Below are 14,111 nucleotides of genomic sequence, written 5' to 3' on the forward strand. Positions count from 1 at the left end.
CCACAGTGAAGCATTTTGGTGGCAGCAGCATGCTTTGGGTCTGTTTTTCTTCAGCTGGAACTGGGGCCTTAGTCAAGGTAGAGGGAATAATGAACAATTCCAAATACCAGACAATATTGTCACAAAACCTTCAGGCTTCTGCTAGAAAGCTGAACATGAAGAGGAGCTTCATCTTTCAGCATGACAACGCCCCAAAGCATACTTCCAAATCAAAAAAGGAATGGCTTCACCAGAAGAAGATTAAAGTTTTGGAATGGCCCAGACCTGAATCCAATCGAAAATCTGTGGGGTGATCTGAAGTGGACTGTGCACAAGAGATGCCCTCACAATCTGACAGATTTGGAGTGTTTTTGCAAAGAAGAGTAGGCAAATCTTGCCAAGTCAAGATGTGCCATGCTGAAAAACTCATACCCAAAAAGACTGAGTGCTGTAATAAAATCAAAGGGTGATTTAACAAAGTATTAGTTTAAAGGGACACTGAACCCAATTTTTTTTCTTTCATGATTCAGATAGAGCATGCAATTTTAAGCAACTTTCTAATTTACTCCTATTATCAAATTTTCTTCGTTCTCTTGCTATCTTTATTTTAAAAAGGCATCTAAGCTTTTTTTTTTTGGTTCAGTACTCTGGACAGCACTTTTTTTATTGGTGGATGAATTTATCCACCAATCAGCAAGGACAACCCAGGTTGTTCACCAAAAATGGTCCGGCATCTAAACATTCTTGCATTTCAAATAAAGATAACAAGAGAATGAAGACAATTTGATAATAGGAGTAAATTAGAAAGTTTCTTAAAATTTCATGCTCTATCTGAATCACGAAAACAAAACTTTGGATTCAGTGTCCCTTTAAGGGTATGCACACTTATGCAACCATATTTTAGTTTTTTATTTCTACTTCCATCAACCAAAAAGATTTTAGTTTGTTTTGCAATTGAGTTGTACAGTTTATAGGTCACATTAAAAGGTGGAAAAAGTTCTGAAATGATTTATCTTTGTCTCATCACAGAAACATTACATTTTAACAGCCTGGGGTGTGTAGACTTTATAGCCACTGTATATTTAAAACTTTATATTAAAGGGACAGTCAAGTCTAAAAAAAAAACTTTCATTATTCAGATAGGGGGTGTAATTTTAAACAACTTCCCAATTTACTTTTATCACCAATTTTGCTTTGTTCTCTTGGTATTCTTAGATGAAAACTAAATCTAGGAGGTTCATATGCTAATTTCTTAGACCTTAAAGACCACCATTAATCTGTATGCATTTTGACCACTAGAGGGCATTAGTTCATGTGTTTCATATAGATAACATTGAGCTCATGCACGTGAAGTGACCTAGGAGTGAGCACTGATTGGCTAAAATGCAAGTCTGTCAAAAGAACTGAAATAAGGGGGCAGTCAGCAGAAGATTAGATATAAGGTCATTACAGAGGTAAAACGTGTATTATTACAACTGTGTTGGTTATGCAAAAACATAATTTATGCTTACCTGATAAATTTATTTCTCTTGTAGTGTATCCAGTCCACGGATCATCCATTACTTATGGAATATATTCTCCTTCCCAACAGGAAGCTGCAAGAGTCCACCCACAGCAAAGCTGCTATATAGCTCCTCCCCTAACTGCCATATTCAGTCATTCGACCGAAAACATGCAGAGAAAGGAAAAACCATAGGGTGCAGTGGTGACTGTAGTTCAAATGAAAAAATTACCTGCCTTAAAGTGACAGGGCGGGCCGTGGACTGGATACACTACAAGAGAAATAAATTTATCAGGTAAGCATAAATTATGTTTTCTCTTGTTAAGTGTATCCAGTCCACGGATCATCCATTACTTATGGAATACCAATACCAAAGCTAAAGTACACGGATGATGGGAGGGACAAGGCAGGTACTTAAACGGAAGTTACCACTGCCTGTAAAAAACCCTTTCTCCCAAAAATAGCCTCCGAAGAAGCAAGGTATCAAATTTGTTAAATTTGAAAAGTATGAAGCGCAGACCAAGACTCCGTCTTGTAAATCTGTTCAACAGAAGCCACATTTAAAAAAGGCCCAAGTGAAAACCACAGCTCTAGTAGAATGAGCTGTAATCCCTTCAGGAGGCTGCTGTCCAGCAGTCTCATAAGCTAAATGAATTATGCTTTTTAACCAAAAAGACAGAGAGGCTGCTGAAGTCTTTTGACCTCTCCTCTGTCCAGAATAGACAACAAACAAGGTGAACGTTTGATGAAAACTGTAGTAGCTTGTAAGTAAAACTTTAAAGCACAAACCACGTCCAATATTGTGTAATAGACGTTCCTTCTTTGAGGAAGGATTAGGATACAAGCATGGAACAACTATCTCTTGAGTGATGTACTTGTTAGATACCACCTTAGGAAAAAACCCAGGTTGGTACGCAGGACTACCTTATCCGTACGAAGGACCAGATAAGGAGAATCACATTGTAACACAGATAACTTGGAGACTCTACGAGTCGAGGAATTAGCTACCCAAAAGGAACTTTCCAAGATAAAGATTGATATCTATGGAACAAAAAAGGTTCAAACGGAACTTCTTGAAGAACCTTAAGAATCAGGTTTAAGCTCCATGGCGGAGCAACAGTTTTAAACACAGGCTTGGATCTAACCAAAGCCTGACCAAATGCCTGAACGTCTAGAATACCTGCCAGACGCTTGTGCAAAAAAATAGACAGAGTAAAAATCTGTCCCCTTTTAAGGAATTAGCTGACAACCCTTTTCTCAAAAACATCTTGGAGAAAAGATAATATCCTGGGAATCCAGACTTTACTCCATGAGTAACCCTTGGATTCATAACAATCAGATATTTACACCATATCTATGTTCAATTTTCCTAGAGACAGGCTTTCATGTCTGTATTAAGGTATCAATGACTGACTCGGAGAAGCCATGCTTTGATAACATCAAGCGTTCAGTCTCCAGGCAGTCCATCTCAGATTGATTCTATTTAGATGGTTGAAAGGACCCTGAGGTAGAGGGACCTGTCTCAGAAGCAGAGACCGTGATGGAAAGGATGACATGTCCACCAGATCTGCATACCAGGTCCTGCGTGGCTACGCAGGCGCTGACAAAAACACCAAAGCCCTCTCCTGCTTGGTCTTGACCTCCGGAGGAAATCCCACTCCCCCGGAAGAAAAGTCTGACGACTTAGAAAATCCACCTCCCAGTTCTCAACACCTGGGATATGGATAGCTGATAGACAAGAGTGAGTCTCTGTAAAGTGAATTATTGTAAGACTTCTAACATCGCTAGGGAACTTCTGTTCCCCCTTGATGGCTGATGTAAGCCACAGTCGTGTATATTGTCCGACTGAGTATGATGTACCTCAGAGTTGCTAACTGAGGCCAAGTCTGAAGAGCATGGAATATCACTCCCAGTTCCAGAATATTTATTAGAAGGAGGGTCTCCTCCTAAGTCCACTATCCCTGAGCCTTCAGGGAGTTCCAGACTGCATCCCAACCTAAAAGGCTGGCATCTATTGTAACAATTGTCCCATCTGACCTGCGGAAGGTCATACCCTTGGACAGATGGACCCGACATAGTCACCAGAGAAGAGAATCTCTGGTCTCTTGGTCCAGGTTTAACAGGGGGACAAATCTGTGTAATCCCCGTTCCTCTGACTGAGCATGCATAGTTGCAGCGGTCTGAAATGTAGATGTGCAAACGGTACTATGTCCCTTGCCGCTACCATTAAGCCGATTTCATTCATGTACTGAGCCACCGAAGGGCGCGGATGGGATGAAAAAAAAACACGGCAGAAATTTAGAAACTTTGACAACCTGGACTCCGTCAGGTAAATTTTCATTTCTACAGAATCTATCAGAGTCCCTAGGAGGGAAACCCTTGAGATTGGGGATAGAGAACTCTTTCCTTGTTCACTTTCCACCCATGTGATCTCAGAAATGCCAGTACTACGTCCGTATGAGACTGGGCAATTTGGATGTTTGACGCCTGTATCAGGATGTCGTCTAAATAAGGGGCCACTTCTATGCCCCGCGGTCTAAGGACCGCCAAAGCGACCCCAGAACCTCCATAAAGATTCTTGGGGCTGTAGATATCCCAAAGGAAAGAGCTACAAACTGGTAATGCCTGTCTAGAAAGGCAAACCTGAAAAACGATGGTGATCTTTATGCATCACAATGTGAGGATAAGCATCCTTCAAATCCATTGTAGTCCTCTATTGACTCTCCTGGATCATAGTTAAGATGGTACGAATAGTTTCCATCTTAAATGACGGAATTCTGAGGAATTTGTTTAAGATCTTTAGATCCAAAATAGGTCTGAAGGTTCCCTCTCCTTGGGAACCACAAACAGATTTGAGTAAAAACTCTGTCCCTGTTCCTCTCTTGGAACTGGATGGATCTCGTACACAATGTAAGAATGCCTCCTTCTTTATCTGGTTTGCAGATAATTGTGAAAGGCGAAATCTCCCCTTTTTTGGGGGGGGAATCTTTGAAATCCAGAAGATATCTCTGGGATATAAATTCCAATGCCTAGGGATCCTGGGCATCTCTTGCCCACGCCTGGGCAAAGAATGAAAGTCTGCCCCCTATAGGATCCGTTACCGGATAGGGGTCCGTTCCTTCATGCTGCCTTAGAGGCAGCAGCAGACTCCTTGGCCTGCTTATCTTTGTTCCAGGTCCGATTGTCTCCAGACCGCCTTGGACTGAGCAAAAATTCCCTCTTGTTTTGCCTTAGAGGAAGAGGATGCCACACCTGCCCTGAAGTTTTTAAAAGGTACGAAAATTAGACTTTTTTTTTTTTTTTTTTGCCCTTGATTTAGACCTATCCTGAGGAAGGGCATGACCTTTTCCTCCAGTGATATAAGCAATAATCTCCTTCAAACCAGGCCCGAATAGGGTCTGCCCCTTGAAGGGAAGTTAAGTAGCTTATTTATTAAAGTCACGACAGCTGACCATGATATAAGCCATAGCGCTCTGCGCGCCAGTATAGTAAAAAACAGAATTCTTAGCCGTTTGTCTAGTCAAATGAACAAGGCATCAGAAAACAAAGGAATTGGCTAGCATAAGCTTGTCAAATATATTCATCCAATGGAGTCGCTTAACTGTAAAGCCTCATCAAGAGACTCAACCCAGAACGCCGCAGCAGCAGTGACAGAAGCAATGTATGCAAGGGGCTGCAGGATAAAACCCTGTTGAATAAACATTTTTTATCCATTGGATCTAAAAAGCACAACTGTCCTCGTCAGAGGTAGTGGTACGCTTAGCTAGAGTAGAAACTCTTCTCTCCACCTTAGGAACTGTCTGCCAGAAGTCCCGTGTGGTGGTAACTATTAGAAAACATTCTTCTAAAAAATAGGAGGGGAAGAGAACGGCACACCTGGTCTATCCCATTCCTTATTAAAAAATTTTTAGTAAACCTCTTTAGGTATTGGAAAAACATCAGTACACACCGGCACTGCATATTATTTATCCAGTCTACACAATTTCTCTGGCCCTGCGATTGTACACATTCATTCAGAGCATCCAAATCCTCCCTGAGCAACAAGTGGAGGTTCTCAAGCATAAATTTTAAATGTAGAAATATCAGAATCAGGTTAAATCATCTTCCCTGAGTCAAAAAAAATCACCCACAGACTAAGCATATTGTGAGGTAGTATCATACATGGTTCTTAAAGCGTCTGTATGCTCTGTATCTACCCCCAGAGCTAACTGCTTTCCTTTAATTTCAGGTAGTCTGACTAATACTGCTGCCAGAATATTATTCACCACCTTTGCCATGTCTTGTAAAATAAACGCTATGGGCGCCCTTGATGTACTTGGCGCCATTTGAGCGTGAGTCCCTGAAGCGGGAGTCGAAGGGTCTGACACGTGGGGAGAGTTAGTCGGCATAACTTTCCCCTCGACAGAATCCCCTGGTAAAAGAAACGCTATGAGTGCCCTTGATGTACTTGGCGCCATTTGAGCGTGAGTCCCTAAAGCGGGAGTCAAAAGGTCTGACACGTGGGGAGAGTTAGTCGGCATAACTACCCCCACGACAGAATCCTCTGGTGATAATGTTTTTAAAGACAAAAAATGATCTTTATTGTTTAACATGAAATCAGTACATCTGGTACACATTCTAAGATGGGGTTCCACCATGGCTTTAAAACATAATGAACACAGAGCTTCCTCTATGTCAGACATGTTAGAACAGACTAATAATGAGACTAGTAAGCTTGGAAAACACTTTAAATCAAGTTAACAAGCAAATATATAAAACGTTACTGTGCCTTTAAGAGAAACAAATTTTGTCAAAATTTGAAAAACAGTGAAAAAAAGGCAGTAAAACAAACGAAATTTTTACAGTACATGTAATAAGGTAACAGAGCATTGCACCCACTTGCAAATGGATGATTAACCCCTTAATGCAAAAAACAGATAAAAAAAAATAAAAAAATGACATAGACGTTTTTAAAAACAGACACAACAAACTGCCACAGCCAACAGTGGGAAGCTTCAGTTAACTGTTTCTATGCAAAATTTAAGCCAGCCATGTGGAAAAAACTTAGGCCCCAATAAGTTTTATCACCAAACATATGTTAAAAAACGATTAAACATGCCAGCAAACGTTTTAAAACACATTTTTACAAGAGTATGTATCTCTATTAATAAGCCTGATACCAGTCGCTATCGCTGCATTTAAGGCTTTACTTACATTACTTCGGTATCAGCAGTATTTTCTTAGTCAATTCCATTCCTAGAAAAATATTTTACTGCACATACCTTATCTGCAGGAAAACCTGCACGCCATTCCCCCTCTGAAGTACCTCACTCCTCAGAATGTGTGAGAACAGCAAATGGATCTTAGTTACGTCTGCTAAGATCATAGAAAAACGCAGGCAGATTCTTCTTCCAAATACTGCCTGAGATAAACAGCACACTCCGGTGCCATTTAAAAATAACAAACTTTTGATTGAAGAATAAACTAAGTAGAAAGCACCACAGACTCTCACGACCTATGTTGAGGCTTGCAAGAGAATGACTGAATATGGCAGTTAGGGGAGGAGCTATATAGCAGCTTTGCTGTGGGTGGACTCTTGCAGCTTCCTGTTGGGAAGGAGAATATATTCCATAAGTAATGGATGATCCGTGGACTGGATACACTTAACAAGAGAAACTGGGGAATGGGTAATAAAGGGATTATCTTTCTTTTTAAACAACAACAATTCTGGTTTTGACTGCCCCTTTAATACATAAAGTGCCAAACATAGCTGAGAGTGTCTAAAATAATGATACATACTTACCGAAGACACCCATCCACATATAGCAGACAGCCAAACCAGTACTGAAAACTATCAGCAGAGGTAATGGTATAAGAGTATATCGTCTATCTGAAATGGGAGGTAGGAGATGAATCCCTACGACTGATAGAGAACCCTTGAAAAGATTTCTCATGAGTGAAACCATAAAAAACAGGCAATACTCTCTTCATGTCCCTCTGACAAACACTGTACTCAGAGGAATTGGGCTTCAGAATACTTAGAAGCATATAGAAGAAAACATAAAAATCAAGCACAAACTTGCACAAAGACTCTCCCTGTATCTCCATACTGTTACTTTCATCAATGCTCTCACTAAGAGGCTGATAAGACTACTTAAAACTCCAATCCAATAACGAAAGACATGTATCCCTCCAGAGTAACAATCCTGAAATCTTCTGACACTTTTCTGCCATCCTCCTGTGACGAAAGGCAAAGAATGACTGGGAGAAAGGGGAAGTGGGAAAGGTATTTAAGCCTTTGGCTGGCGTGTCTCTGCCTCTTACTGGTGGCCCTGTTCAGTATTTCCCAACAGTAAGGAATGAAGCCGTGGACTCTCCTTGTATTAAGAAAGAAATGCTTGTGACATTTCACTCCAAACTCCTTATATAGACCAAGTATTGTCCCCAGCGTCAGTGTTGTATATAACATCACAAGGTGCTTGATGACATCACCTGCAGTAAGGGCCCAGAGACAACGTTAATTGCTCAAAGTGGGGTCACTAATGGGTCTCCCCACACCAGACAGGGACATGCAACCTCTTATTTTAAATAGGGGAGTCTACCTCTTCAAATGAGAGATTGCATGCCACTTTAAGATGCAGGAGACCGAAGTAAAAATGACAACCTGCAGCATCAGTCAAAAAGTCCTGGGTAGGGGGCTATAATGTAACCACTTATCTCTGATTGACCTAGAGGAAGCAATGACATCTCATTTGAAAGTGACAGCTTATCCCGACAGGATCAACATGAGAAACAGTGCACTGCTTTATTTAGAGAAGGATAAGACCACGCAATTGAAAGAGTTTCCCTATTTTGAATGAGGCATCACATTCTATAATTGATCACTTTTCCTACTAAGTTCCAGATGTGCATGAGAATCTGTGTAAAAGCATTTTTTTCTGTAAGGGATCTCATCTCAAACCCCTCTCATAAGTAGGTGATCAATAAACAAATCTCTTGTAGAAATTGTACAATTATTAACTGCAGAAGGGTACTGGCTCCAAAATTAGTCAATATCCAATCCCCCTCCTCCTCCAAAAAAATAGAATAAAGATACAATAGAAAGTGCAATAATTAATCTTTTCTTAGTGGGGCACAATCCCGTTATTTGAAAGGAGTAATCCTGCTCTTTTAAACAGTCAGACCCATGCCTGCCTAGCTGCCAGGAGATCATCAAAACAATGACAAATACTGCACAGGGATTTGTCCTATTTTGGGAGTACTGGAGAATCTAAAGAGGCACTTAAAATCCCCATCACCATTGAAATAAATCATAATTACCCTCATCCTAAAGAGTGGTGTGTGTTCTACAATTCAAATAAGGCATTATGTCCTTTTATCCGTCAAGTAATCACCTGCAATAAGCACTTGTGTTGGGCTCATAGTTCCTTGTTTTTATGAGCGAATAAAAATTGCAAGTATTCATATACATTTGATATCTAAGTGTAATTTAGTTTTTTTTAAATATATTCATTTTTTACTACCCCAAGTTGATTTGGAAACAGGGAGGCGCATGCACATTGCAAGCATTGTCAAAATGGTTGAAATTAATCTAGTGTAAAGTTAAAAATATATTTAAAAAAAATAGTAAGATGGTACAAACTGACTATTTAGAAAAACACCAACATTTAATGTACAATAAAAAGGTGAAGAGATGAAAAAAATGTAGGTTTGAAAGATGCAGGAAATGACGAATTTAAGGCACTTTATATTTGTTTCATCTTCTGTAGATTATTCTGTAGATTATACAAATATAAAGTCCATAAATTCAACACAAAGGGGTTAAATTACAATGTGCCCAAAGCAGTTATTAGCCTGTGGTTTATGTGGTATATACTAATACAATAAACACAATTTACTCTCATCTGAATATGGTTGATGTGTTGTGAAATTAGACAAACAGAGCACTCACCGACAGCATGTCACTGTCCTTGTCCCTGTGGCAGTTAACCAGCAACCCACCCAACGATGCAGCTAGAGAAAAGAGAAAAAAAAAAGAGCAACAAGAAAATTATACAGGTAATTAGAACATAACCAAGTTGTGTATGAAGGATGGTCCCTCATACAATTATACCACAAGTGAATAAAAATCACAGTATAAAGCTTTCACTAACATTCCTGAAGAGTAATATTCAGTACTGTGGGTTCAGTGCCAAATTTAATATAAAGAGTTGCAAAATATAAATATCCCTCCCACTTTCTCTACCCTCCCAGTAGTTCAAGCCAAGGATAAAGAAAAGTAGAGAGATACAAGGGGTATAGAGGTGCCAAAGACTGCCGCCACTACATTATTTCAGGGTTTGTTCGTGGACTCACTGCCAAGAAAGAAAATAATTGATCAAGTTAGCATAAAACATAATTTATGCTTACCTGTTAAATTTATTTCTCTTGTAGTGTATTCAGTCCACGGGTCATCCATTACTTATGGGATTATATCTCCTTCCCAACAGGAAGTTGCAAGAGGATCACCCAAGCAGAGCTGCTATATAGCTCCTCCCCTCACATGTCATATCCAGTCATTCGACCGAAACAAGACAAGAAAGGAGAAACCATAGGGTGCAGTGGTGACTCTAGTTTGAATTAAAATTTAGATCTGCCTTAAAAGACAGGGCGGGCCGTGGACTGAATACACTACAAGAGAAATAAATTTATCAGGTAAGCATAAATTATGTTTTCTCTTATAAGTGTATTCAGTCCACGGGTCATCCATTACTTATGGGATACCAATACCAAAGCTAAAGTACACGGATGATGGGAGGGACAAGGCAGGAACTTTAAACGGAAGGAACCACTGCCTGTAGAACCTTTTTCCCAAAAACAGCCTCCGAAGAAGCAAGTGTCAAATTTGTAAAATTTTGAAAAAGTGTGAAGTGAAGACCAAGTTGCAGCCTTGCAAATCTGTTCAACAGAGGCCTCATTCTTAAAGGCCCAGGTGGAAGCCACAGCTCTAGTGGAATGAGCTGTAATTTTTTCAGGAGGCTGAGCCAAAAGGAGAGAGAGGTAGCCGAAGCTTTTTGACCTCTCCTCTGTCCAGAGTAAACGACAAACAGGGAAGAAGTTTGACGAAAATCTTTAGTTGCCTGCAAATAGAACTTCAGGGCACGGACTACGTCCAGATTATGCAAGAGTCGTTCCTTCTTTGAAGAAGGGTTAGGACACAGTGATGGAACAACAATCTCTTGATTGATATTCCTGTTAGAAACTACCTTAGGTAAGAACCCAGGTTTAGTACGCAGAACTACCTTGTCTGAATGGAAAATCAGATAAGGAGAATCACAATGTAAGGCAGATAACTCAGAGACTCTTCGAGCCGAGGAAATAGCCATCAAAAACAGAACTTTCCAAGATAACAGCTTAATATCAATGGAATGAAGGGGTTCAAACGGAACACCTTGAAGAACTTTAAGAACTAAGTTTAAACTCCACAGCGGAGCAACAGTCTTAAACACAGGCTTAATCCTAGCCAAAGCCTGACAAAAAGCCTGAACGTCTGGAACTTCTGCCAGACGTTTGTGTAGAAGAATAGACAGAGCAGAAATCTGTCCCTTTAACGAACTAGCAGATAAGCCCTTTTCTAAACCCTCTTGTAGAAAAGACAATATCCTAGGAATCCTAACCTTACTCCATGAGTAACTCTTGGATTCGCATCAGTATAAATATTTACGCCATATCTTATGGTAAATTTTTCTGGTAACAGGTTTCCGAGCCTGTATTAAGGTATCAATAACCGACTCCGAGAAGCCACGCTTTGATAGAATCAAGCGTTCAATCTCCATGCAGTCAGCCTTAGAGAAATTAGATTTGGATGATTGAAAGGACCCTGAATTAGAAGGTCCTGCCTCAGAGGCAGAGACCATGGTGGACAGGACGACATGTCCACTAGGTCTGCATACCAGGTCCTGCGTGGCCACGCAGGCGCTATCAGAATCACCAATGCTCTTTCCTGTTTGATCTTGGCAATCAGTCGAGGAAGCATCGGGAATGGTGGAAACACATAAGCCATGTTGAAGACCCAAGGGGCTGTCAGAGCATCTATCAGCACCGCTCCCGGGTCCCTGGACCTGGATCCGTAACAAGGAAGCTTGGCGTTCTGGCGAGACGCCATGAGATCCAGATCTGGTTTGCCCCAACGATGAATCAGTTGAGTGAAGACCTCCGGGTGAAGTTCCCACTCCCCCGGATGAAAAGTAAGTTAAGGTAACCTTCTAATTTTTTATCCATTGGATCCGAAAAAGCACAACTATCCTCCACCGGGATAGTGGTACGCTTAGCTAAAGCAGAAACTGCTCCCTCCACCTTAGGGACCGTCTGCCATAAGTCTCGTGTGGTGGCGTCTATTGGGAACATTTTTCTAAATATCGGAGGTGGGGAAAAGGGCACACCGGGTCTATCCCACTCCTTGCTAATAATTTCTGTAAGCCTTTTAGGTATAGGAAAAACGTCAGTACACACCGGTACCGCAAAGTATCTATCCAACCTACATACTTTCTCTGGAATTGCAACCGTGTTACAATCATTCAGAGCCGCTAATACCTCCCCTAGCAATACGCGGAGGTTCTCAAGCTTAAATTTAAAATTAGAAATCTCTGAATCCGGTCTCCCTGGATCAGATCCGTCACCCACAGAATGAAGCTCTCCGTCCTCATGTTCTGCAAATTGTGACGCAGTATCAGACATGGCTCTCACATCATCAGCACGCTCTGTCCTTAACCCAGAGCTATCGCGCTTGCCTCTTAATTCAGGCAATTTAGATAATACCTCTGTCATAACAGCAGCCATGTCTTGCAAAGTGATTTGTATGGGCCTCTCTGATGCACTTGGCGCCACAATATCACACGCCCCCTGAGCGGGAGGCAAAGGTACTGACACGTGAGGAGAGTTAGTCGGCATAACTTCCCCCTCGTTGTCTGGTGATAATTTCTTTACAGATATAGATTGACTTTTATTCAAAGTGACATCAATACATTTAGTACATATATTTCTGTGGGGCTCCACATTGGCCTTCAAACCTAGTGAACAAACAGATTCATCTGTGTCAGACATGTTTAAACAGACTCGCAATGAGACTAGCAAGCTTGGAAAATCCTTTCAAATAAATTTACAAGCAATATAAAAAACGCTACTGCGCCTTAAAGAAGCACAAAAAAAAACGTCACAGTTGAAATAACAATGAACCAAATCAGTTATAGCAACCAAATTTTCACAGTAAATGTATTAAGTTAGAAAAGTATTGCACCCACTAGCAAATGGATGATTAACCCCTTAATACCCAAAAACGGATAATCAATTTAACAATTAACGTTTTTATCACAGTCAAACACACTGTCACAGGTCTGCTGTGACTGATTACCTCCCTCAAAATGACTTTTGAAGACCCCTGAGCTCTCTAGAGATGTCCTGGATCAAGGAGGAAGAAGAAGGAAGACTGAAACTGAATTTTTACTGCGCAAAAATGCGCTAAAATAGGCTCCTCCCACTCCTATTACAACAGTGGGAAACCTCAGTTAATCGTTTCTATATAGAAATAAACAACAGCCATGTGGAAAATCATGCCCAAAAGATTTATCACCAAAGTACCTCACAAAAAACGAATAACATGCCAGTAAACGTTTTAAACATACACTTTAAAAGTTAGGTAGTGTTATTAATAAGCCTGCTACCAGTCGCTTCTACTGCAGTTAAGGCTTATACAATACTTCAGTATTAACAGTATTTTCTTAGTCAAATTCCATTCCTTAGAAAATTACTTATTGTACATACATTCATCAGCCTGATACCAGTCGCTGCTGCATTTAAGGCTGTACTTACATTACATCGGTATCAGCAGTATTTTCTTAGTCAATTCCATTCCTTAGAAAAATAATTTACTGCACATACCTCGTTTGCAGGATTCCCCACATGATATTCCCTTTCTGAAAGTTACCCCACTCCTCAGAATGTGCGAGAAGAGCCAGTGGATCTTAGTTACTTCTGCTAAGATCATAGAAAACACAGGCAGATTCTTCTTCTAAATACTGCCTGAGAACAAACAGCACACTCCGGTGCCATTTAAAATAACAAACTATTGATTGAAGAAATAAACTAAGTATAAAAAACACCACAGACCTCTCACAACGACCTATCTAGTTGAGTTGCAAGAGAATGACTGGATATGACATGTGAGGGGAGGAGCTATATAGCAGCTCTGCTTGGGTGATCCTCTTGCAACTTCCTGTTGGGAAGGAGATATAATCCCATAAGTAATGGATGACCCGTGGACTGAATACACTTAACAAGAGAAATAATGTTTTCTTTCTAATGGCAGTGAGTCCACAAATTCATTCAAAAGGCAGGCCTAAGTAACTAGGCACCACAACTTAATGAACCTTTCACCCAAAAGATGTCTGAGCCAAGGCAAAACTTCCAAATTTGTAAAACTTTGTAAAAAGTGTGCAATGAGGACCAAGTAGCAGCCTTGCAGAAAACACTGCACTGTAGAATGGGCTGAAATCCTAGATGTAGGGTGTTGGCCACCTACCTCATATACCATGTGAATCAAGCTTCTGAGCCAGAAAGACAATGGAAAAGCAATAACCTTCTGACCTTTGCGCTTACCAGAATGGAGAATTAATGA

The 14,111-nt window shown here is 40.5% G+C and overlaps 1 protein-coding gene across 1 annotated transcript in view; it reads right to left on the bottom strand.

The window, feature by feature from the left end:
• Positions 1-14,111, bottom strand: part of LOC128647030 (uncharacterized) — an 83,983-nt gene that overhangs the window by 50,247 nt on the left and 19,625 nt on the right. The window contains exon 3 of the mRNA XM_053699843.1: positions 9,411-9,472. Coding sequence (XP_053555818.1) covers positions 9,411-9,472 — 62 coding nt within the window. The remainder of the gene's footprint in view (positions 1-9,410; positions 9,473-14,111) is intronic.

The sequence above is a fragment of the Bombina bombina genome, chromosome 2 (genome assembly GCF_027579735.1).
Source record: "Bombina bombina isolate aBomBom1 chromosome 2, aBomBom1.pri, whole genome shotgun sequence".
NCBI lineage: Eukaryota > Metazoa > Chordata > Amphibia > Anura > Bombinatoridae > Bombina > Bombina bombina.